The sequence below is a fragment of the Ammodytes marinus genome, assembly GCF_949987685.1.
Source record: "Ammodytes marinus genome assembly, chromosome: 20".
NCBI lineage: Eukaryota > Metazoa > Chordata > Actinopteri > Uranoscopiformes > Ammodytidae > Ammodytes > Ammodytes marinus.
In genome coordinates this window covers 15,835,958-15,862,778 of record NC_137224.1, presented here as the reverse complement: position 1 = coordinate 15,862,778, position 26,821 = coordinate 15,835,958, and the positions used below count along the sequence as shown (strand labels likewise).

The 26,821-nt window shown below is 39.5% G+C and overlaps 1 protein-coding gene across 1 annotated transcript in view; it reads right to left on the bottom strand.

Moving 5' to 3' along the window:
- Window positions 1–20,935, bottom strand: part of gas7b (growth arrest-specific 7b) — a 54,687-nt gene extending 33,752 nt beyond the window's left edge. The window contains exons 1-2 of the mRNA XM_080049419.1: window positions 20,546–20,935; window positions 668–785 (exon numbers count right to left, since the gene is read on the bottom strand). Of these exons, the coding sequence (XP_079905545.1) occupies window positions 668–785; window positions 20,546–20,788 (361 nt within the window). The 5' untranslated portion in view covers window positions 20,789–20,935. The remainder of the gene's footprint in view (window positions 1–667; window positions 786–20,545) is intronic.
- Window positions 20,936–26,821: the final 5,886 nt, after the last annotated feature.

Sequence of the window (26,821 nt, the reverse complement as noted above, 5' to 3'; positions counted from 1 at the left end):
GTATAATAGGATCTCTTTAAACAATGCACCTGATGACATTCCAACTATGACACTTTCAAGATGGCGGCACTAGGCCTTGGTCCAAAATATGCAGAAATATGGACATATATGAGACCCTTTCTAAGGGAAAAAAAAATTATTCTAAACATTTTTTTCAGCTATTATGCACTAAATGAAATGTACTTATGGATACTATAATTACTTTCTACAAAATCTGCTAGGAAATAAAACCCAAAATTCTACACACTGCAGGTTTAAGAGAGGGGGTCATTATTGTTTCATTACTGTTTTGGCCTGATACCTACTGAATGTCGTCAAGAGCTAAAAAACATTTTCAAAGCTAAGCATTAGATACACTTAATAATCTTTCCTTATAATGAGCATTAGAGGAGTCGTTCAACATTATGGGAAATACACTTATTTGCCTCTACCTGAGAAAATCATTATGAATTTCATCTTAAGTAAGTGTCTTCCTTGCTTAACCAAACAGACATTTAAAAAAAAATAATAATGTGCTGTTAGGGAGACCTATGTTCTTTGTTATGTTGTTGATGGGTGTTTTTAGTCTTTAAACTAATCACATTCTAGCTCCAGCTCATACTGTACATACAAATTCATATCAATAGTAGCAAAACGTTTCCTGGACTTAAATTCATTGACCCCTTACCGTTGTTTGTGGTGTTGACGTAGTATCGCCGCCCTTGTGGAGACATGTAGCATCTCCACTGAGGAGGCAGGGGGTCTCTGAGGTCTTCAACAGGGAGATGGCTCAGAGATGCTGTCCTCTGTTAAAACAGACAAAACAAGAAGAATTGTTATTTTGGTGTCAATAACCACAAACGGGTTCATCAGCACATTGACGGTGACCATAAAAATCACCATGTCAGATCCTAGACAAAGATTTATTTCTCCAGGGTCTCTCATAATTGAAATCATTGCTGGAGCTGAACAGATAAAAGAGGATCAAACCACCGAGGGCCAGGCTACACACAAGAGTCCCAGTAGAAATGTGCAGTGCTCAGCTCGAGGTTCAATGAGGTTCTCATTTCCTCAAGTATTTCACAACCAGCAACCAATGACATCATAGAGGAGCAAGGCTGAGCAACCCCGCTGCCACACGAAGAACAACAAACTGCCTCTGCAATTGGACTGAGAGCTCGGGCCCCAGAGTCGGTGTCTGTGTGCACACAACAACACACACACAGCTGAAGAACACGAGAGAGCATGTCGGCAAACTGCAAACATCTGCCTCTGATTAGCAGGAAAACAACAGGCTGAGAGACCATTGTAAGACATTGTGGGGATGCAGTTTGGAGACTTGGGGAGAGCCAAATGAAATTCCATATCAGCTATAGTTAGGTTTCTCGGGATCAGTGCCAAGTCATTCAAGCATCCAGAGAAAGTTAGGACTAGGAGGAAACTCGACCCAGTCTCTGCAGATGTGAATTTGAGAGAATACGGTAGGAGAATGAGGAGGCTTTACAACACTCCCAGACCAAAATGACCCTTCTGTAAATCCCATCTCTGAACATAGTGATTGTCCAATCATAGTTTACCCACCATAACTAGGCAATGGAAGGTCTGCCAAGCTCTGGATGCTCCAAATTCTTACATAGTATGTCATGCATTGGGCTAGGAAGAAACATATAGTATGCATTGAAAGGTTATGGAGGGTGGTGTTTTTTTAGCCTTTCCAAAAACCAAATCTAAAAAAGCAAAAGTGAAAGGATTGGATTAAACCATGTGCTTGTCTGCTCTGACATAAAAAACTGTTCTTGACTAGCATACACAATGTGTAGCATAGCCTTTTCCCATTGCATATAAGCTGGTCATGGTTGCTTTCAGAGTGTAAGTTAACAATAGCTGCTGTGTCCTACTCTCTATTAGATTTGGAGTAGCCTAGCCAAATGCATTTCCTGTTTGAGCAGTACATCTGCCGACTCGAGACACTATGGCTATCATCCTAAAAAGTTTCCCTCGTAATTTGAGAATTGCAACAACATATGAACATCAATAAAATTTAACTTATATCTTAGCTTACACAAATATAAGCTCTATATTGCAGCAGAAGAACAAAGCTTCTACATCAATCAGCATGGCTGTTATATGGCGCTGCCACTCAGCCTTGCTAACAATTATTGGTAGCCTACTGCAGCAGACCACAGGATATTTTAAATCCATGAGCTTTAGCCTCAGTCTGTTAGGAAGGTACATGTAGGCTATGTAGCCATCAAGTGTATATTTATAAACCAGTGTTCTCATTTGATCACAAATCAGTTTGAAACTTTAAAAAGTCAGCAACTCATAGAGCTAAATTAAGCTATAGCTTACTGGCTATTGCTGATACAATCTGCCAGTGACAGTTGTCATATCAGCCGCCTTTGTTACGGTGTTGCAGACAGGCAGGCAAGTAGGACCCAAACACAAGACGTATCAAGAAAATGTTCGTTTATTTAGCTCCAAAAAATACAACAAAAAAGGCCAACAGGCAAAAAGTCCAGGAAACAAAAGTAAAGCAGGGAACAGAGGGAACACACAAGACAAGGACTCACCGACACGAAAAACTATAATGCACAGACAAGGAACAAAGGAACACAAGGAGTATTTATACTGGACACAAGACAGGGTAGACAACAAGGGACAGGTGCAACACATTAGTGGAGGGAGCAGCAATCACACAGGAGGGAAACTTGACAGGACATGAGGATGGAACAAGACAGACATACCAAAATAAAACAGGAAATACGGGTAACACCAAAACAAGACAAGACAAAGACAGACCATGACAGCCTTCAAATTACCAAGAATTTCAGTGGTAAATCTAAATAATTGTAAACAACACATGTGCCATGCAAGAATGAAAAACATGGAAATCATGGCAACAGTAGCTATGGGGGAAAGGTCAGGTAGTAGTGATGCATTTAAACTTCTGATAAACGTACAACCCATAGAGCGCCATTTAAAGTTCCCAAATCTGTTGACTCTTTGTCAGCTCAGCTGTTTACATGCTAAGGAATTAGCACAGGAAATGTATGTGACTGAGGACACCTGAGATCAGTGAAAGTGAGGGGGGGGCCTGAATTTCTCTTTTGACTCTTAAAAGTATTGGGAGGCCACAGTGGAGAGTTGTTTTGCATCAGGTTGGGTGATGAGAGACAGGAAGGCTATTCAAAATACTTGCTCAGCTCAAAGCAAACATTTCTTCATAGGTATTTACTATCTCATCACCCGTTTTTTAGTGGTAATCAAGCTGCAGTAAGTTAAGTATCGATTTAAGCATAACGTGTCTCAGAGTGAGAAGCAGCATCCCCTCAGATAATGCAGTCATTCTCTTACCCAGCTGGAAGCAGAGAAAGCAAGAAACCCAGAAGTCTTTGGTCCAACAGAACTGGAGAGAATGAGTCCATGTCAACCTCGATGACTTATGACTGCATGTAATTACACAGTGTCTGACAGCACAGCACAGCAGCAATGTTTTTCCCTTTTGATGGTCTCGTGGTCACTTTTATATTTGCCCTTTGTGTGCCTTTGAGAAACGGATATGCCTGAGCGGTCATTTCTCTACAGCAGGGAAAAGTCAGTCAAGGATGTAACAATGGATTAACTCCAGCATGCCATTACAAGTAAAAATATGATCTATTTCCAATCATGTCAGTGACACAGGATCGCATGGTGGTACTGTACTGAAAATAAGGACATGGAGGGAGAAAAGAAAATCAATATGAATGCCAAACCACGGATACAGTTACAGCGGAGCTAAGTGCTGCAGTACATGAATATGTGCAGAAGCAAGGCGTTCCACATATCTTGCTCCTAAATCAAACACTATGGCTCATTTTACACATTTTTAGTTTCCCTGTCCTAGTGTAAAACTGGGTTGAAACAGGACATGGCGGGCTATGAGTAGAAGCAGCAGCAGATTGACACGCTAGGGGGCCCCCGGGGGCACAAATGAGGGATTAGCTGATATAGACCCTGTGTTACTCAAATTCTAATGTGTTGTATATGTAGCCTATTCAATTTTTTATGCAGTTTGTCAGTTAGTTTGTGGTTATTTTGTTCCTTTAATACACAAATTAATTTATCGATTCATTCAAAAAACCACCAGCATTATATCAACTGAAGAAAATACAGCTGTACACTAGACTAGAGGACCGTAAGTAATACGGATGTAATACTAATGCAGGAGCATACAGTATGTATGTATGCATTATTTCACTGCATACAGTTACTTTCTTTTACAACCAAACAAACAATGGGCATTAGGTCAAATTACCACAAAGTATTTGCTACCCAGGGGCCTTTGGGTCTGGGTGCCTGGAGAGTAAACAAATCTTGAGTGAAGATACACGTCTCGTCAAATTTAGTACTGATCCAGGATCATTACTCTTTGGGTAATTTCCAACTCTTAGGCAAATTTCCAACAATAAGTACATACAAACTCTGTGGACGGTCTTCTTTTAGGGTGAAACATACCAAGTTAAATTCCTTCCTCACCCCCCAACCGCTGTGCCATATCAGTTTTTCTGTTTAGCTTAATGCTTCTACCTGAAGCTATAAAAACACAACTACAGTTTTAAAGGAACAGTTCAACATTTTGGCTAGTACACTTTTTTTCTTGCCTTCTTTCTTGAGAGTTCTCATGACTGTGTGTAAGGTACGAAGCTGGAGTTAGAAAGTGATTAGCCCAGATTAACAAAAACACTGGAAAGGGGCCAACCCTGAGCTTGTTTGTAACATTAACATTCTTATCTATCTCCTGTCAAATAAGTGACTGAAATGTCTGCGTTCCATCAGGTTCAGATCCAGGGTAAGCAGCACTACCATACCGTACTGCAGGAACAAAAGGGGTTGAGGACGTGTATCTGCACTTCCTGGTTACTTTCCCGTTTGCTTCCTTCAGACAAGCTGTTGTTTGGTCACATGGTCATAATCAGTTAAATGATATCAGAAATTGGAGTTAAGAAATTCCTTTCACTAACAGGCAAATACATTGGGAGTGGGCTGCATGTGTTTGCCGAGGGATACGGGTAGTAGGCAAAAGAAAATCTTGGATATGAAGTATTTTGAGGTTGTTGACATGTCTCGTTTCCAAGTGCTACAACTTAAAACAATCGCAAAGTGCCTTCTGAATCTCCAGTGTAAGTTTCTGTCTTCTTGAAATATCCGAAGACCTGCTTCAAACTAAATCTATATCAAAAAATATAGTGAAGCTTTTACCGAACTAAGCCACAAGAGCCCGAGTTTAGATCCTACTCCCAGACAGAACCTTGTGACAGATATGAATAATCCTGTCATACACATTTAAAAAAAAAACAGACATGAGTGAGAGAATGGGAGCACCTTGGTGGTGGAGGGAAGTATATGACGAATCTCAGGGCCAGCTTGTCTCGGCATATGCAACATTAAATAATGCATCATTCCAGATGGTTAACCTTCTAAAACCCCCAGACTGCCTTTGGGCTCCACATTCACAGCATGCCAGAGAAGCCCCCTGGCAGAGAACACAAGGACTCATCCCGGGCTGTGATGACCGACTGAGTGAGGAGCATCCACAATGTTTAGTACTGTAGTATAGTCTGTGAGCTCTATCGTTTTGAAAGGTGAACTTTTAATTTAAACTGGATTAATCATTACAGCAGTCATTTGAGAGACATTATCTCATAAGATAACAGAGTCTAGGAGCAACATTTGTTTGACCAATAGAAGGTGAGCTTGTGAAATGTGCTTTAATTAAAAAGTATCAGCCGAAAATACATGATAAATGTGATGGAGACATGTTTTCTTTAATTATGTCCAGTTTGCCTAAACCTGGCTGTATCATTTACTTCGGTAAATGATTGTCCAAAAATTATTTCCAACAGCGTTCTTTGAAGTTGGATATTAGATACTAGGAAATCACTGTTGGTAGAGAAGTAAGTGAGTAGCTCTTTTCTATGATGGATCTGGAATAACATCAGTGCAGTGAGGGCACTTTCTCTTTGAATGTATTGAAGTAAATTATGTTGCATAGTTTTGACCAGTCACACAAGCAAAGTAGTCAGAAACAGTTAGCAACTACCAGAAATGCAACAAAGAAAAACTTTTGAAGAAACAAAAGAGGAGAAAGACACACAAAAAGAATAATCCATGGGTGGTGGAATCCAATGTGCTAGCTAGAAAGCCACTATAGCTAGTAACATATTAGAGCTGATTTACTGGCTAAAGAGCCAGATAATCAATGCACCCAAACAGAGCAGCATGGAGAGGGAAATTGGATTTTACATTAATTAAGATAACAGAAAACGAACAAGAAGTGAATGCCAATGTGCTGCTCTGCTGTGCTGATGTGTAAATAAGAGATTGTTTTCCTACAAGTTAAACCATTTATAAAGTTGATGATACGCCAATAGTTTAACAGCTTGTTGTGCTGCCACAAACCGATTAAAAAAGTGATCAGTTATCGCTGGTATAAGAATTAAAAATAAATAAACTAAAACTAAAAGAAACTTATAATTTGCTTAATAAACTTAAAATATAAATAAACATTGTCCAAAAGTAAAACACTTTAAAGCACAGCTTGACATAATGTGAAGGCCACGATCATGATTCCAGTTATTCACCTTTGTAGTCCAAATCATTGTTAATTGTTTTCCTTAGTAAAATACTTTAGCTAATAGACACTCATTTTAATCAAAGTTAACTTAGATTAAAATGATTTAAACCTGCAGCTGAATAAGAGATGCAATATGTCAAACGAAAGAATATACCAAATACTTGACTGGTCCTTCTGGTATTATAAACAGCTCCCAACATTCTCTTTCTCTCTCAGATTACGGACATTTCCCACACACACCCCAAACACAGGCAGCATCTCTTATTGTGGAAAAAACTAAATACCTCATGCTCTATCCATTTCAGTGACACTGGCTCCCTGCCTGGAAAGCCAAGAATAATTTGTTACATTCCCTTGGAAAAAGGTTGGGGGAAAAAAGAAAAGCCATCTAACTTTGAGGTCAGTCAGAGAATAACAATGTAGTAAACTGGGTCGTTGGTCATACACCTGGATTTTAACAGCTTCAGCTCAGACCCTAAGTATAAATTCTACTTGTTTCGCCTTTAGGCATTAGAGGAAGTTCAAGACGAGGGCATTTTCTTACTTCTAGTGAAAATTGTGGCTTAATTTATGCCATTTACTTTAAAATAAAGGGGACAGAAGAGAGAAGCGGGGATGCTTACTTTGAAGAAACTGACGTCAGTTAATAAAAGGTCAAGGAAGCGCATAATTGGATCCTAGAATTACTCCTTGAACTGTTAAATTAGTTCATACTGTATATATAACTCGCAAGTACATATCATTTCATTTGCAAAAAATAAAAAGGAATAATATAATTAATTCTAACTTTGTCTCACTGTAATATACAGAATAAACCCTATTCGATTCATTTCTGGGGATGTCAAGAAAAACCATTAGTCTTAGCTATGTTGGGATTCAGAGAAGTTTCCACTATTGAGCAACCACTAAAACACTGAGGGCCGGTTTCGCAGACATGGATTAAGCCTAGTTCTGGACTAAATTGTACTTTCAATGGACAATCTCCATTCAAAATTCCATTTAGTCCAGGACTAGGCTTAATCCATGTCTGTGAAACTGGCCCTGAGTGTTTGGGACAAGTCCATTGTCTGTGTTCAGCAGGTTAAGCAGTGTTACTTCACAAGACTTTGATTGTTCCTGAAAAGGTGAGTCATCACATGAAACTGTGGCTAGTCTGAGTTGACAATGGATTGGGAAATGCTGGTCAACCCACTCACTGCTGTCTGTGTGGAGGAGGAGGACCAATGTGTAGCCTCAGTGGTCCAGAGTTTCAACAGATCAGATTAATGGACAGGACTAGGGTTTAGCTGTCCTTACAAACATGCCTGAGTGACTCACTGTCTCATGACTAAGGGAAAGAGTGTGTGTGTGTGTGTGTGTGTGTGTGTGTGTGTGTGTGTGTGTGTGTGTGTGTGTGTGTGTGTGTGTGTGTGTGTGTGTGTAGGATTTATGGGGTGTAGTTCCGAGTTTGTGTGAAATATAAATATAAATTTGGTTTGTGTGACCTCTGGTGACCCCTGTGGAAACATATGGATTTGAGGAGGTCAAGGTCTGTCGGAGCAGCTGTCCAGTTTGTCCAGCTGCAGAGGATCCTGAACATGAACGTGAGGTGATGCGTGAACTGTTAATGATGTGGAAATGAGTACAGCAATGAATGAAAATGGCCTTTTTGAATAATCCAAATGTTTTTACATATCAAACATTAACCTCCCGCCGGCTGTGAAATGTTTGTACTGAGAGCTTTTGGGGAAAAGGCAAAAGCTGTGGTCAGCAAGTATGTGGTGGGAGAGCAGCTATACACTTTTACCATATATCCCTATCATGAGGAGAGAGCCGAATCACTCTATATAACTTCACCCCAATATGGACTCTACTATCTGTTCAAATTAAGATAAACAAACAACCCAAAAAGCCTTTTCCGAAACAGTGTTTGTTAACAGAATTTAGTTTGCTTTATGATTGTATAATATTTTAATGCACAATACATGCTGCCCCTCTTACATATGATCAAATATCTGACTTTACATTTGATCCAAGCCCCCATCGAGAACAGTAAAGAGAAAGGTGGTGGCCAAAGAGATGAATAAGAGAATGTTGTTGAAAGTGTAAGAGGAAAAAGATTGTTTGGAACTGATTGTTTATGGATGTTATAAAGAAAGAAAAAGTATGTAGGGGAAGGGAGATAGAAGGTTTTAGTAAAGTGTGCATACAATTGTTATGCTGTTATGAGAGAAAGGACGAAAGAGCAACCTATTTGCCACAAACTGTATGTGATGAATGAAATACATGTGTGTCTAACTGAGACTCAGTCTCTGTGAAAAGGAGAAAAGGAGAGAGCACAAGAATGTGTATTGTTGATATAAATTGATTCAAAAACTGGTTAACTGTAAAGACACCTATACTTAACCTACATGTTAACTTTTGTTATTTGAAGAACAAACTATAACACCATGTCAGATTTGGAGAAGTAGAGAGCTTCTCAGGAATGTGGTGTGTGTGTGATTCAGTCCCATGCAGAAAAGGGAGGGCCTGTCTCACTGACTGCCTGTGTGTGCTTGAATGCTGCCCAAACACAGACAACCATGTGGAAGAATGAAATCAAACCTATCCTAAAATGTTGTTGTGCGTTAATTGTGACATCTAGAGCAAGCAAAATGGATAGGATGATATTTTAGAAACAACCCTGGCAGAATGATGAGCATTTCTTTTGAGAACATGTTACTGCTCAAATTCATTCTGTTTCAGATGCAAGGAGAAGACGAAGCTGACCATTCTTCAATAAGGACAATTGGACACTGAGGAACAATCTGAATCGGTTATGGTAATACCTAACCATTCCCCCAGTGACTGTGATATGAAGGACACTTTGCGTCAAAATGCCACAAAAGGGACTTGTTGACCATCAAGACGACCTAGGTTCCTGTTCCCTGGCTTCTACAAAGACTGTCCTCTTTGAAACTGTACATAAACGATGTCGCACCAGTACACAAACTTGCATTTTCACAACTGTGATGTTGATGTACTTGATATTATTCTGCTTGACTGAAATATATTTACTCATATGCTTTGCCCTTTTGCTTTGAAGTGTTGCAGAAAGTTGCATTAAATATTATAAAAAGGGTGGAATGTTAACAGAATTTAGTTTGCTTTATGATTGTATAATATTTTAATGCACAATACATGCTTTCTGCCTATTGAACTTTGTCCCAGTAGATTAAGAACTCCAAAGTGTTTTGCTACAAGTTTGTTGTTTAGCCTTGAAGCCTAATAAGATTTTGGCCCATACAGAGGTATGACGCATTCATGTGCACAGTAAGAAAAGACTCCCTAAATTTCCCATATCCTGTTATCTGCTAATTAAAAACATTTCTGCTTTCGCCAGCAAAATAAGGGCTGGACACACCAAACTTAGTATGTGTTTGCGCACACACCAACTTCTCTTGCATATAATCTCTGTACACTGTTCATTCGATGTATTCAACCATGTATCAATCCAGGTACATTGTTGTTTGACCCTTGTATGCTGTTTGCAAGTAAATTCACCTGCTTCCAAGAAGGCCTGACTCAGTTTCAATTATTCAAACACTTGGTGAAATAATTCTAGTAACAGTGTTGAGCAAATAATTATTTATATTTGTGATGCTTCTGCTGCTACACAATAATGGTAATTGTAGTCATTAACCAATGAGGCCCAAGAGATGCCTACAACATAGCATGCCTTTCACACCAGTCCTTATAAAAAAAATTGTATGTGCCATGATTGTCTTCTTTGTTACCCTGTTAAGATATGTTATATTGTATACAGGTATGCACGCCTTGAAAAGAAACCAAACAGATTCCAGCTGTATACATACTGGAGCAGATCTGTAAACAGTCACAAGCAGAGCACACACCAAGTCTTTTTCATGCTGACATAAACACAGAGAACGTGGGCCAACTCTAGTCTGGAGTTTTCTAATAAAAATAGTAGCGAGGTACACAGTGGACACATACAGTGATGTGTTCTGTCCTGCTCCATACCTTGTCATGTCAGGGGAGCAGAGGGAGTGACAGTCAGGGGAAGTGTCTGTTTCCTATTTTTTGCTCATAAATACGTTGTCCACCTTCCCTTTCTGTGGCAACGCTGTCCTATCTGCACCACCAGGGTTACTGAGAAGTTCACGCACGAATGCTGATGCACAAAAAAAATGTGCACAGCTGTTGAATTTCCAGTAATTAGAGAGCTGTTGAGTTATCAGGTAAAGCATGGAGTCCCAAATGAAGGGCTATGAAATGATGGCGTATTTCAAAACGATTTGATTTGATTTGAAATATTCATCAATTCAAATGAGACTATGTACACATTTCAATATAAGAAATAGCACCTTCATTTTATGAAAAATGAAAGGTTTAACTAATAAGACATAAAAATGCACTGTTGCTCAATTCAATATACTCAGGGCTTGTATTGTTAAAGTCTCACTTGGTCTGGTGTGACCAGAAGCTTAAGGTGGTTAACGTTTGAAAACTTTTCATAGGTATTGCTGTGAAGTTGACTTTACTGGCCGAGTACACTGACATTATGACTCTTTGAAATAGTCATTTAAATAGCTTAGATTTTTGGGAGGCTTTATGTCCAAAGGCATTCAACACAGAAAACATCCAAATATATAGGAATAAAGAAAGCATGCTGATGGAAAAATCTGCTGAAGCTAAATATTTAATCGATTTTGTCACTCCTATTGTGAAGTGTGTCAATCTTGAGGTAAGTGTAAAAGTTGGTAAAGTTCTAAAGGACTTGATTACCAAAAATGGGTATTTTTCTACACGTTATAAAAAATAAAAAATTAATCAATACTGCAACAATAAAGTAAAACTCTTGTTGTGGAAAATAATCCTTTAAATCCTCCACACTATAGAAGACAAACGCAAACCTCTTGAGAGCAGCATAGCTACATCTCATGAGCACTGTGATCTTAAGGCCCCAGTGGAGACGCTAACACTAACTTCTTGCCCAGGAGGTCTGAGTTCTCAACCCAGTCTGGTATCACTAAGCGAGCAACTAAGCCTAATGTGAAAGAAGAAGAAAAAACAGCTGGCAAGAAATCTCTCACATGTAGGCTTGGCCACTAACTACCAGACGTAGAGAGAAGAATGTGTCAAGATATGGCCAGACGGAGCTGGAGTGAACTGAGGAGGAGGAGGAGGAGGAGGAGGTGGAGTGAAAGATCGAAACAGTCCTTGGGGAGAGACGGAGTGAGACAGGAAGAGGGGAAAGAAAAGCGATGGGGGCTGTGGAGCATATCTTTATTTGGGAGACATTGTTTTGGTTTGGGGCAGATGTGGGAGCCACATTCCCAGTGGAGAGACACTTCAGCCACTCAGAGCGAAGGAGGGGACGTGTTAAAGCATGCACTATGTCACATATAAATACATGTGTGTTTGTGTGAGTGTGTGCGCAAGTCGAGGCTACGGCGGTCAGCACAGCGAAACAAAGCCCGGTTTGTTACATCCAGCCCCATCTAGTTTAAGTGAATTTCTCAAGCTCTGTTCGTCTCACTGTCTTTCCTCCGAGTTTCGACTTGTGCCGTGCAGAATGACGTGACCAAGACAAGAACACTGTGACACAAGCTGTGCACTGCATATGTGTGGGAGCGTGCTCTCCAATGTGAAGATCTTATCCGTACAGGCCCGCTTATGTTCTAGGGATCAGATTGCATGTCAATTCGCTGTCCCTATTTCAACGTGAATGCTTAAACCCACCAAGCAATCCACAGTGACTGATGTATTACTTGCTATGACCAGTCAAATAGCCTCGCAACAGGTCAATGCAGTACAGGCTTCACTCAGCTGGAAAAAGCAAAGTTTTGCAACTCCAGACATCCTGTCAGCTCACATTAGGGCGTAATGCACACTGTCCTCCACCAAAACATGTCCCCATCTCTTAAACAGAAACAGCCTGATCCTTTGAGTGTTGCGTGCCAGTGGTTAAGTCTGTGTATATAGTGTTGGGAAATATCAACTGGTAGACTTGATCTGGATTTCCCCCGCCCCATGTTGCCCCCGTTTCTTCCCAAAGCACCACGCTTGTTATGAGCTGTGAATCACGACTTCAAGATCTCACAGAAGTATCCAATTTTTTTTGAAAAATGATGTAGTTCTGCTGGCTTCATTTGAGTCTGACCTCCAGGGCGCAATGGAGCAGATTACAGCTGAGTTGGAAGCCGCTACAATTGAGAGTCAGCGCCCCCATGTCTGGAGCCACGGTGCAGTTCCAGAAAAGTGGTGCATTGCTCCCTTATGATTGGGAACTGAATTGCAGCCCAAAGTGCAGGACTTGGTCTTGTTTTGTCTTTGTCTTGACTGGAGGACTTCACGCTGCGATGGTAGAGTGAATGTGAGAAAGTAGAGAAGTGAGTGAGCAGTAGGAAGGGTCCTCCAAGTTCTTATTTCACTCTTACCACAACTACTTCCAAAAGTTGTTGTCTAGACAAACGAGTGCAACACTTTAGTGGACTATTGGAACATGTGTCACAAAGTCCATATATCAGTGTTCGTGTCTCACCAGTCACCATACTTACAAACAAGTTGTTGAAAGTCAATCCTTACAGTAAGCACCCTCCTTAAGCTAAAGCCCTATTACGCTGCCGGAAAATTGTGTATTTCCCACCTCAGGGTTCTGCCCAAAGTGTCTTTGGGCATTCAGGATTGCTGAGGTTAAGTGATGACAATGATGTTAAAAAAAGAGTTAAACATAGAGACCAACATGTCAGTCAATGTTCTAACTCTCATCTAAGGTCAAGAGTTTTGGGTGGCAACCAAAATAATGAGGTACTGGTACAGAGCCTATAGGGACCCTCTAAATTGGCACTGATTTTCAGTTTTGTTGTAATGACTGGTATACTATTTACATTAATGGGAAGGGCCCATCCTGAACAAAACAAGTCTAAAATCTGTCTCCTAAAGAATATTCATCGAGCAGTCCTGCAGCTGTACTTTAATATCCTTTCTGTCACAGAAGAGTGGTGTCTTCTACTCTGACATGATGACCATATGGTTTCTGGACATGCCTTTAAACTTAAAATCAATATGTATATCCTAGAAGGGAAACAAACAATTAAAACACTCACTCTCACCAACAACACCCTAGCCGGGCTTCCATAGGCATTCTACCAAATGAACAGGCATTATAACTAGCTCAAAACCTGTGTGGTCTCTAATTCCCAAAGTGCTGCAATTGAAGGTCTTAAGCTCAACTCAGCCCAACAGAGCTGAATGCAGTTGGACAGTTGACAAAACAATTCAGTACATTTTGAGTTTTTTGCCACTTTAAACCATATATTTCAGGTCAGTGATCCCCACACATTCAGATTTTCAGAGCACTACAGAAGAGTATTTAACTAGATTTTGGCCACAATGAATCCATTGGGAAAAACTGGGAAAATGAGGCCCAAGTTTAAAATAAACTGTAATTACTCTTAAACTGAGCTAATGTTTCTCAAGCTAGAACTCAAAATAGCTACACTGGAGTACACTATAGGACGTAATGGATTAAAGCTTGAAATAGTACAACCCAAGTCTTGAAACAAATGTACCGTATCATATTAATAATACTTACTTTAAAAGGGTTCCTAAATTAACTTGTTACCACAGAACACCAGTTTTTCAAAAGCATTTCTCCTTTCCTTTCCCCGTCACTATGTATTGAGGCATCATCTCTATAGCCACACTTCCAAACGCCTTACATGACAGCACTGCTGGCAGATGTGTGAAAACCTCAAACGTCTAGAATCTAGAGTGTCAAAACAAGCAGCAGATTGCGGTTAACTAGGTGCTTTCAGAAGTGCAACAGTGGGTGGTTCTACAGTCATTCAGATGATATTTCACTGCTCCCCACAAGTAACGTTCCATGAGAAGAAATGACTGTGTTTTGGTATTACGTCACAATGGCAGGGGTGCTGTTGATTTTCCAGCGTGCGTGGGGAAACACCTGGCTGTGTGCTGGAGTCTCAGTGGTCTGACCCCCAGCATTCAACCACAGGGATTATGCCAGTCTAAATCACCATCCAAACCTCTGTTGGAAGCACCCCCCTACTCACTTTATGCTCGTACAGTTTCATAATAAATACAGCTGACACTCCAGGAGAGGAATTGGGGCGACATAGTGGTTTGCCATAATTTACAGCTAATTGCAAATAGCTTACAGTAGTTATCCTGGCCACGGATAGAAACATACAAAGTCATTCAAACTGAAGATAAACAATACGCAATGTTATAATAATAATGTGAGCTTAAAATTGGGAAAATCAGCATTACATCATCTTCAAATTGACTTCATATTAGACTGGCCTCTTCAAGTGGAAGGAAAAAGTCACACTTCACTGCGTAGTACGTGGCAACCTGCACAGAACATATTTCATCCAAATGAAAGAGTCAGGGGGAGTTTACCTCCAGATGGCCCCTGGTAGGCCTGGCTGCAGGGCTTCTATTACATGTTAACTGCCCATGTTGATATTTCAGCACTTGTATGGGAGTCCTGATTTGTTATAGGAGTGTCATATATGGCCTCAGAGTAACAAGAGTGTTTAACTGCCCTCTGAACAACCATTAAAGGCTATAACCCAGTGTATGTGTGTGTGTGTGTGTGTGTGTGTGTGTGTGTGTGTGTGTGTGTGTGTGTGTGTGTGTGTGTGTGTGTGTGTGTGTGTGTGTGTGTGTGTGTGTGTGTGTGTGTGTGTGTGTGTGTGTGTGTGTGTGTGTGTGTGTGTGTGTGTGTGTGTGTGTGTGTGTGTGTGTGTGTGTGTGTGTGTCACTTATTCAGTGAATTTAACCAGTTTCATTATGGGCCCCCAACATTGCTTGGTGCTTTGAAAAACTGTCTTGTGACATCACACCCACCAGCAGCTGATGTTATGTTTACAGAGAAGCCGTTTATTTGGAAGCCAGGGCTCAATTCTGTTCATTATCCTTTTAATTAATAATTTGGTGTCAGAGAATAGACAAATTGCCCAACACATTTTCCTAACAAGACCAATTCTTAAATACTCAAAAGCCCAAATATATTGTTTCTTGTTGAAACACTTAATCATCAAATATTTGCAGTGGAGAATAACTCTGCATGTTTGCATTACTGAAATGTTTTTGAAACAGTTGCTAACAAATTGTTCGGTTTTTAAATGTTAAAAAGATTAAGAGGTACAGGTGATTAAAACAAATATAATAGTAGACATTTAAGACATTTAGTAACATGCAATGCATCATTTAGCTGTGCATTCAGTTAGTCAAACATCTGACTTAGTATATCAGACTCCTGACTTAGATTTATGAAGTCAATAATAAATCAATTAATCAATAAATCAATCATGATTTTGTCTCAGCATCCCATACATTTGTATTTTTTATTTGTATTATTGTTTTCTTTTTCATTGTTGCCAAGTCCCATAAAAGCATTTATCTTTATAAGCTGATGCTTTCTTGATACATAATTTAGACTTAGCCATATAGTGCTGAACTCAGGATTTAATTACTGTATGATGCCAAGAGGCTCTGAAAAAACCTGCCAGTGCTTATGCAGCGAAACATAGTAACCAGGTGCCAGTCAGGGACTGCAAAACGAGCCAGTCTTCAGCTTTGCTGCTGCGCCCAAACACATCAGCCCTATCAAATACATTTCTTGCTATGTGTTGACACGGCAAACCATCCATCAAGGTTCTGAATCAGATGTATGTGTTGCATAGCTATAAACACTGACCGTGTGAAATACCAAAGTGAAATAAACTGTCCCTTGGTCCGAAGTCAACCTGTCCCCAACATTTCCCAAAGTTCCATTTAGGTTGGAGTGTTGGAGATATCCTGCTGTCAGAAAAAGAAGCTAGCAAGGTGAAAAAATCTCCTCTTTGATTTGACGTCAAAGTAAAAACTGTGCCCCTGAGTCAGATGAAGCACAAAGGCAAAGCACAGAAATCTGTCTGGAACCAGTGGTGACAGCTCCAAACACCACAGGGTGGCTCAAAGATTCTTTTCAAGCTATAGCAGGTTGATTGATTGAATGAATATTGAATCAGTCCAATTCATCTGCCGATAAAAGCTCCCAAACATTAAAAGCATTCATATCATGCTTAGGGCAATATCCTCCAGTGAGAAGCGCTGGGTGACATCAGGGAGACACTCATGGAAACCGAGTCGCCATTGATGGCTTTCAGCTGCTTCTTTTCTTCCCTTTTGTTTGAAGAGCTTTCTTTTAATTTGCTCCTCATTAGGTGAACAGTGAGCACTAATGAGCCAACCGCTGATCTGACTCCATGTCATGATGACTCATGATAATCTGGTGGTAGTCATAATTACTCCAGAAACACAACGTTCTCCTGGAGTACATGACAGAACCTTTCATTGGGTATGGGTTCCATGGTGCATGCTTTTATCCATCCTCCACTCCTTTTTGTTGTCTGATGTCCATTGAGAAAAGCAGTCACGGTGTTCTTTTTCAAACACTATCGGATCAATATATTTTGGGTACAACTTTAGCATAACTGATACAAATGTCCACACCTTCAAAAAGACCCAAAGACAAACAGACAGCAAAAATATAGTGGATCAGAGGCACAAGTATGCAAGAGTTGGAGAGTTGGAGAATTGACTCATTATCCGTAAAGTTTGTTAACTTAAATTTACAGTAGGCCTAGCCATCATAAATTACTGAACATAACAGATTAAGTAGAGGCAAAACATTTGAGTCAACTGAAGTAAGAAAATGTGTAGTGAATTCAACTATTAGTTTTCAGAAAGAATAATAGGTTATTTCTTCCTTCAAATGTTACATAGTCTGACCTCTACATGAGCGTCAAGTGTTGATCGCTGAGAAACAGACAAACTATGCCATGCACCAGGCGACTACAGGTTCTGAATGATTCATGATGCGAGGAAGAATGGAGCTGTTTGTAGAACAAAGCCACAATACTGAAGATGACAACAGAGCTATAGATCAGAGCTGCATTGTTCCCTGTACCAGTTGTCAACAACGTGATTAACGCACATCAGCCATAATTTATGATGCATTTACCATTTTGAAAAGTGAGGAAACCGGGTTACTGCACAACAGGCTGGAGAAATGGTGGTGATTTCCCCCTTACATGACCGCCCTGGGTTTGAATAGATTACCAGAATGAGGAAGAAAGGGAGAGTTTTGGTTGTACCATCATCACCACCGTCATTTCCATGTGCCAGTCTACACCTCTGATCGACCTACAGATGACACATCCATGGGAGAACTAAGAAGGAAACTTAGGGTTTCACTATGTGCAATGAAGCCTCTGAGAAGGAGGAAGGAATCTCTCCAGTCTGGATCAACTACTGTATCGACACTTGGCATGTGATTGGCGGATATGCAGTGGCATAAATAGCTTTCTTTGGAAGCGTCTTAATGTCTAAATTAAAACAATAATAATTCTCAATTTAAGTGCGATAAAGTAATCTGACAAAAATAAACGTAACTATTTCCACAGAGTCAGTCATTATGGTTTTGGCCAACATGAACATTTGAATGTAATTGAGTATTCTAGATCAACTGTAATCTCTGGTGTCACTGGCATCTTTGATAATAAAGTGTAATGCTCAGCTGTTGCTGAAGTCAAGTTATGTTGAATTCTCCCTGATGTTAAAGAAAGGGTTTGACATTTTTGTACACTATTTTCTGTCAGTTAGATGAGAAGATCAATATTGCTGTCACATCTGTCTGCAGCAAATTAGCTTGGAACTAACTAGAAATAGTCTCAAACAGAGGAAAGTCAGACATGGACTTAAACCCAAACTATGACTTCCTCAGAGCAGTGTGGACTGTAGATACTAGGTTAAACTTGTTCAAATATCATCAGAGATCCAGCTACCACTCCTGCTGCCTGCCTGGTAGAACAGGTAAAGCCACAGTGATGGTGGTGCAACAAAGAAACTCAAAAGAGCTACCACGGTCCTTTCCCCACTTCATTACAGCATCATTTCACTCATGTGTATTAGGTAATGTTTAGGTTATTTGCATGCAGAGGAAACAGAGCGAAAGGAAAGGTGGGTTAGCGGTTTGAGTCTAGATATGAAACCCGCAACACCACAAACATCCGACACAATCTGCAGACCGCGGAGGCCCAGTTTCCTCCAAAAGTGAGCTCATGTGAAAGTGAGGAGAATCTATCTGTGAGAAGTCAGACCCAAAATCAGATAAGCAAGTTGTTGTTGCTTCATTTAGCCTATATAGCTTCAAGGCTGAGCGCCCTTATCTAGCTTTGCATCAGTGTTTTAGAAAAAAAAAGCGTCTGTGCTCAAGCTGAAGGACATTCAGTGTTTTTAGAAACAGATATCCTCTGTCATCTCTTGTGTTTCATGTCCAGCAAGGCTGCAACCATTTGTTTTAAACCTTTAAAACCTTTCAAAAAGGAAAGAAAAACTACTTAAGATACTTAAAGAAATACTTCACCCATACAGAACCGGCATTCTATCATTATAAAATCGCAATTATAATATAATTAATTAGGTTTTTCTTCCCTCAGTCTTCCGTTGGCTCAGCTGTCCTGTTAATCCTAGCCCTACATTTTACCCATAGGAAAATGTAGGGTTTGACAGTGAGACCATAAAACACTCTCTCTGCCTTTTCTCAGGCTAGAATGAACCGATTTCTAAAATGTTTGCACATTTATACTACATAGGATATCAGAGTTCAATACACCTTCATATTTCCACCGGTGAAGTAGGCCTTTAATAACTGTTTCTGGAGAGATGTCATGGAGATAGGCAGGGCAACCATGTCTTATCAGTCAACAGATTTTTAAGAGCTATAACAACATTGGTGTTTGAAAACTCTAAATATCCAATGGCGATATATTTGACAATCAATGTATATTTTTCCTATCACATCAACAGTTTAAATTAAAAAAAAATCTTATATGATTGCAACATAATGTGTATGACATCTTAACAGTGTAAAATGGTTAACCACTTCAGACAGGCCAGACTTCCTTTATAAGCTACACACATTTCCACAGTGTGAATTCATGGTGAAACTGAGAAAAATCCTGCCCTGCCCCACCCAGCAGCAACTCCATTCCTCAAACTGGTCTCAGAAACAGATAAGGGAGGCTGTGTTGTGCCTTGGACCATCTGGCTGCCACACAGGTTCCATGTGATCTAAAGTGAATCAGAACAAGCCCCGAAATCAGGAAGCGTTGGTGTCTGGTGTCACAGAGTCACACAAATGATGTCTGCTTTTATTTCTTTTCACACTCAAAAGGCGAAAATGAAAGACGAAAATCAAAATGAACAATTTGTGGTGTCACTTATCCAATGTGGAGTTGGCATTTATATCGCAGAGCCAAACAGGGAAAATCAAGATAATCTAAATACAAAGTTGGGAGAGTCAGAACCCAGACAAACAGAGAGAGAGAGAGAGGGAGAGGCTATGGGTGGGGACGGGAGGGGTTGACCATGGAGAGAGAGAGGGAAGAGAGAGAGAGCAGCATGCCATGTGCATTCACGCGCACACACAGAGGAGACCTGAGAATTTGACTGGAATGTGCGTGGAATGAGGAAGTGTTTCAGCCGTTCAGTTAGAGTTAGACAGGCCGAGAAAGGGAGCCCACCACTGCCTGCCGCAAAGGTTACAGCTAATCTGAAAAAGCGCAGCACGGGGAAAACGATACATTAGATTAGGGCATCTGTCAATGCTGTCTTTATGCTCTAGTCTAGTGTGTGAGTGTGTGTCTGCAGGTCACTCTTAACCCTCCAACTACACTCTGGTCATCCTGTGTGCGTGCGTGCGTGTGTGTGTGTGTCTGTGTCTGTGTCTGAGTGAAAGACAGTCTACAGAGAGATTACAAAAGTCACTTTAAAAAACATATTCCTCTTAAATGCTCCAAATATTCATGAACAAGTCACTTAAGTTAATGTTCTTCCAATTAAGACTTGCCTTAAGTCCAGATGAGTAGGCTAATAATAAGCATAGTGCCTTACCTCCAGGACTTGGACGTAGCTTGAAGGGAACCATCCTCTGGCTCCATCCCTCTCTCCCTCCCACCAGCCTCCGGGCAGAGCCTGGACCACCTTTATAATATCTCCGGCCTCGAAGCTCAGTCCCTGCTGGTGCTGATCCCCGCTGAACGGGTACAAACTTTTGCAGTACGATCCAGACATCGCCGGCGCTACTTGTCTCACACAGTGAAAAGATGGGGATCCCTCCCGCTCCTCGAGAGACATAGAAAACTTTTTTTGTGAAGAAAAAAAGTGAGAGTTTATATCCGAGTGAGGAGCTTGAGGTGCTCGGCGGACTGAGGGGGTGAGCGAAACTGTTGTGAAGTTGGTGAACAGGTTCTCCTCCTGCCGCTGTCAGGACGCCCCTCTACGCTGTGCTCCTCCAACCTGCCTGTCTGCAAGCCAAGCCAACAGTGCACACGCCGTCTGAGGGGCGCCAAGACCCACGTCAAGCTACAAAGAGAGAGACACGGAGGAAACCGGATACTCAACAAGTTACACGTCAAAATAAAAGCACAGAGCGTTTCTAAGTTTATAATAGATTTTTCCATGAAAACCGAGCTAATGTGGGGAATAACATAGCCTGCCTAGTAGCCTAAACGAAACGTCACTAACTCATCCACTGGCTGAAACTAGAGAAATTGCGTTTGTTTTGTTGTTGTTGCCAATAGCACTCCTAACAGGCCTACGTTATAAGTCTAGCCTACTATATCAGCAACAATTCTGCACAAGCCTACAATTAAAATGCCACTACCTGATATGCTTGGAAGACTAGCCTATTATTTATTGCTTTATAAAGCAGTGGGGGCAATGTAGACAGCATATAGGCCTAGGCTGGGTTTAATAGGCTACTATAATTGCTACTAGCACACATTAGCCTTTTAGCGAACCAAATACCAATAGTTTTGTAGGCTAGTTTGTTTTTCATTTTTCTTTAAAAGTGAGTAGGCTAGGTTGAATTGTGCAGTAGCCTGGCCTATTTGCATAGGCATAGGCTACTTCATATAATTAAAGCCTATAAGGCCTATAGCTAATAATCATGAACTTACAGATCTCAACCAATAGCCTACCTTATTGATACGAAATTGAATAAGTCAGAAACATCATCATTTGCTTGGTAGGCGTACCCGACGCCGACGGTCGTTCCTAAGTGTTAGTTTGAAAGACGTTACAGGAAGTTCCGTCTGTTATTGTGGTTGACTGTTGACTTGACCCCTGACAGTGGAAACTCCCCTCTTGACAAGGCTATAGTTCTCAATACGCGTTTTATGACAATGAATTATTTTGAAACGTTTGCATTGTATGATGTTTAGCCAACTTTACCCTTGTATATATTTTTTTCTGTTGTAAATGTATGCTTCTTTTATTTCATTGAGATTTTCTATAGGGGAATTTGGAATTATTTTCCAAGTAGGCTATGAAGTAAATTACAGTAAACCAAAGGTGGTGATGATGAGGATGATGATGATGATGATGATGATGATGATGATGATGATGATGATGATGATGATGATGCTAATAAAGTGGACGGGGCTTTAGACAAAATAAACATTTCATTCCCAGTGAAGCTGCTTTGGCCAGAAACTTGACTTGAATAAGTTTCCCCATGAAACACATCAGCTTGATGGTTCCTCATTTGCACCGTAGCTTGGTATTATGACACATGGCTGTTTATTTTAAGCCTATAGGCCTACAGATATGACTCAGACAAAATCAAACCACAGGGAGACATTATTGAGGCTTGTCGATATTAATGGTTCTATATACACTTTATTTTCTCACCCTATAAGTCAATATAAACTATCTGCTGAAATAAACCCAATAGCCATAACCTATTGTTGATATTTTAGATCATACCAAAAATACCACGGGTGGAGCTACCAGCTTCCTCTAAACTAACTCAACAGAGTCAACATGTGTCATGAACATATCTTTTGATTTGCATTGCATGATTGCGCATCTAAGACACAATTTTGTTTGGCTGTCCAGTTATACAAACAGTCATATACTGTATTTGGGGGCTTGTAAGGGACAGATGTTGAAAGCCAAAGCAGCAGATGTGCAAATACCAAAAACGTACCTACCTCTTCAATGAGGAGGAGCACATGGTAACTAGTCTATAAGTTCCTTTAGATCACTTCTTAACACTTTTTTATCCGTGGAAGTTTTTTGGGAGTGGTTGACTTGTGAATACATTTACTATTTACTAATGTTATCACTGGTCTTATTTTATATTCTCTGTTGACTGTGTGTCTTTATTACTCTTCAGTTATATTTAGTTTGTTTTCTTTTTAAATCCAACTATAGAACTAGCCTATATATGTTGTGTTTCCATGAGATGGCTTTTGAAGCAGTCTCCTGTCCAATCCTCTTTTAAATAGCGTGGCAAAATGTTGTGTGCTGCTCCTCTGAATAGGGTTTAAGATTGATAGGATGTGTTTTGTGTGTAACATAGGCTCCACTGTAGAAATGCATATAAAAAGAAGTACATTTGTCCTATGTTCTCATGATATTCTAAAGTTTCTGTGCGTAGGTCTGTATGCCTGTCGTCTTACTGGAAATAGGTTCTGCTAGGTCTGAATAACTTAAATATTTGTAATTTACTACATCGTTTTTGAGGTGATAATGTTAGCCTAATTTGAATTCAGTTCAATTAAAAGACTTAATTAATTTGAGTCTTCAAAAAAGCTCTTTGAATTTATGCTTTTGTTCAAAGATGAAAAGGAGAAGAAGGGCTAGCAGGGAGTACCGGCCTTCATAAGTCGATGGTGGTAAAGGATGACACGTCGTTCCACTCAGGAGTGAATCACACCAGCTGCCATCTCTACTGTACAATATATTTTCAATACAGTTTTTCACAATTGTTTAAACACATTTTTTGGATTATAATAAGTATAAATGAACGTCTATGTAAATATACTTATTTTGTATTTATTTTATTTCTTTTGAACTACTTACTATTATTGTTTGAATTGTACTAACCTACAAAAAAATTATCTAAAAATAAGAAATAATATTTAAACAGCTCCAACCAGTCTTTTCATGTTGACCATGGTTGAGAAATAACTACATGTAATGTGATAGGTGTTGCTTCTAGTGATGTTTGATTGATTGATTGAAACCTTTATTTATTCAAACTCGAAAGGCATTGAGGTTCCCCTCATTTACAACGCCGACGAGCGCACACAACACAACAACAACAATAACAACAGAGTGACAGAATAAAACAGAGAAACACAAAATCCTAGCAAGATAAAAAAGATCAAAAGAATAAAAAATTACAATAAAAGAGCTTAAAAAATTAATTCAGTTAAAACAAATGCAGTGGTGATGGTGAAAATCAGAAATCATAGATTTAAAAGAAGAAAAAGTGGGGAGAATGGTCATATTGAAGTTGCTCTGAAGGGCATTCCAAGAGGTGGGGGCACTATAGCTAAAAGCAGTTGTTCCCAACTTAGAGTGAACTCTAGGAACCTTTAAAAGCAGCAGCTCACTGGATCGGGTATTAAAAGACTGAGAGTTCCAGTCGAGCATAGCTGATAAATAAGGTGGCTGTTTACCAATTAAGGATTTAAAAATAAATAAAAACCAATGTAACTCATGTCTTAATGACAGGGATGTCCAGCCGACTTTTTCATACAGGGAACAGTGATGAGTTTTAAAAGGATCACCTGTAATGAATCTAAGGGCTGAATGGTACACCGAGTCAAGGGGTTTTAGGGCAGTAGCAGAGGCATGTCTATAAACTATATCTCCATAATCCAACACTGATAAAAACACTGCTTCGATTACCCTTTTCCTACAAATTTTTGGGAAACTTGTTCTGTTCCGATATAAAAAACCAATTTTTTGACGAGATTTGAGAACAAGTTTGTCAATATGGGGTTTAAAAGTGAGCTTCTCATCTAGCCAGATACCAAGGTACTTATATTCAGAGACTTTTTCGATCAAAGAACCGTTTACAGCATAGATGCATGCACTGTTGTCCAATTCTCTAGCCCTAGAGAACAACATGAATTTAGTTTTAGTCTGGTTAAGGACAAGTTTAAGTGAAATAAGAGCATTCTGAAGAGCATTAAAGGACAGTTGCAGATTCTCAATAGCTGACTTTGCAGAGTCAGCAACACAGTACAAAAACTGTGTATCGACAGTGTTATCACCAGATTACATAAAGGACTCTTGGTCACCACAGTGACTCACAGAGTAGAGTGAGTACCCCTTAAGTCTTTGTTGCAGACAGTGAGCCGGCGTTCCAATCCGGTCCAGACCCTTTGCTGCATGTTTACGGTACTACCCAAAGGTCAGCCAGGGCAGGAGTATTCAAGAGATCTAATCTATACTTAATAACAAGTAAAACGCTATTTATAATCATATTTTAGTATCTGCATGTAAACATTTTGTCCCTGAATGTATTCCTTTGGGATTATTCTATTGTTCTGAGATGTATGAAATACAATCAGCAGTCAATTCAGTAGTAGCACTTTGCATGTAAAAAAAAATTACATTAAATATGAACAGCATAAAAGTGAGTGTGTAAGAATAGTGTTGTGCTTGGAATGAGCGTAGTGAATGTGAATTATTATTATTACTGCAAGGCTACAATTTCCATTGGAGATAAATAAAGCTGGCTATCTATCTCCTTATGAATTATTGCTGTGCTAAATAATCACAGAGCAGCAGCAACAAGACTCTTTATGAGACGTGTAGCCCAGGTTATTGTTTTTTTTTGCACACACTGTTGCAAATGATAAGAAAAATATTGTTTAAGTGTGTAAATGACATTCTTTTAGTCCTCTTTTTGTGGTTTGTGCCTCCTTGCGTCTTCTCTTGTTTAAGGGAGCCCTCTAGCTGTTATCACTGTAGTATTACAAAAGACACCATCATACTGGGTATAAGTCAAGCCCAATGAGAAATATATCATTGGTCCTAGTAAGAATCATTATGATGTAAAAGAATTGAAAAAAATTGAAAATTGATTCAGGGCTGGAAAGCTCACCTTAGTAGATAGTTGTAAAATACAGATGGGTGTCAATCAATCATCAAGATAATTTTAATTAATGTCACACTCAAGATTCTTTAAAAGTGGGGTCAATTAGTGCAGGTGTAACTCACAATAATACAGAAACATTCCATCAGCTTGGCCCTTCACAGATGGATCCCTATTCTCGTCAGACTAAAGGAGTGTCATATCACATATGGTTATGCTTGACTGATAGTCCTGGACACATGAGGAGTCCTGGCTTTAATGTCATGGTTGAATCACCCATTAAGAACTGAACACATCAAAACATATCAATTATACATTTGTGAATTCTCCTTTGGTTCAGGCATCTTCATTCACCAAAAAAGAGCTATACGAATTATACATAAAAGCATTTACATACAACCAACAGGTCCATTATTTATCATACTAAAAACACTTAACATCTTATATTATTATATATTATATACTGTTTATTATATGTTATATATTATAAAACTGTTCAAAAAATGTAAAGAGCAAATTATCACCAATTATTCTTATTTTTGTCCTAAAGCTGGGATGGACACAAACTGAATATTTTACTTTCTGTGAAAATTTATACAATATAAGAGGGGGTAGGACCAGAAATGCTTCCAACTTCTTTCTATCCCTTTTAAACACAAATCATATTATTTATTCGAGTTGTTCATTTGTTGCTCATATGTTGCTGAGAATCCCGTTAGTTTTTTTATGTTTGTATTATTTTACCTTGTTCAAAAATTGACAAATAATAATAATAACACATTTGAAATACTTCCATGTCAAACTCAAACTTCTAATTCTCAGACAAATGAAATTCCATTTGTAATGAAGACACTGACAGGTGGAAAAAAAAACAGTAGAATATCCCCTCGTCTGCTGTGCTAAACCAACAGCTTCATGGATGGAGTGGCACAGCTAAATACATGCTTCACCACCCTCTGAGGTCTAGGGGTATTTTCTCCGATTATACATACTTCTATAAATATCTATTTCAAATGTGCAAGAAGATAAATTATACCAAAGTGTTTTATATGGAAATGTTCAGAACACATTAGACCTTTGTTTTCTGAGGTCTACTTATGTCCTAGACCATTGTGTCTAAAAATAATTGGCTTAAATGCTTCAAAATGAATTGCGATTTTTGAAAAACCTGGAAATTTGTATGAAAGAAGAACCTTTAGTCATCCTGTTGAGTTGTTTTGGCTCTTGAAATTGCTTCTCCTAAGCCTTAGCTTAAAAAATGCAGTGGAAAT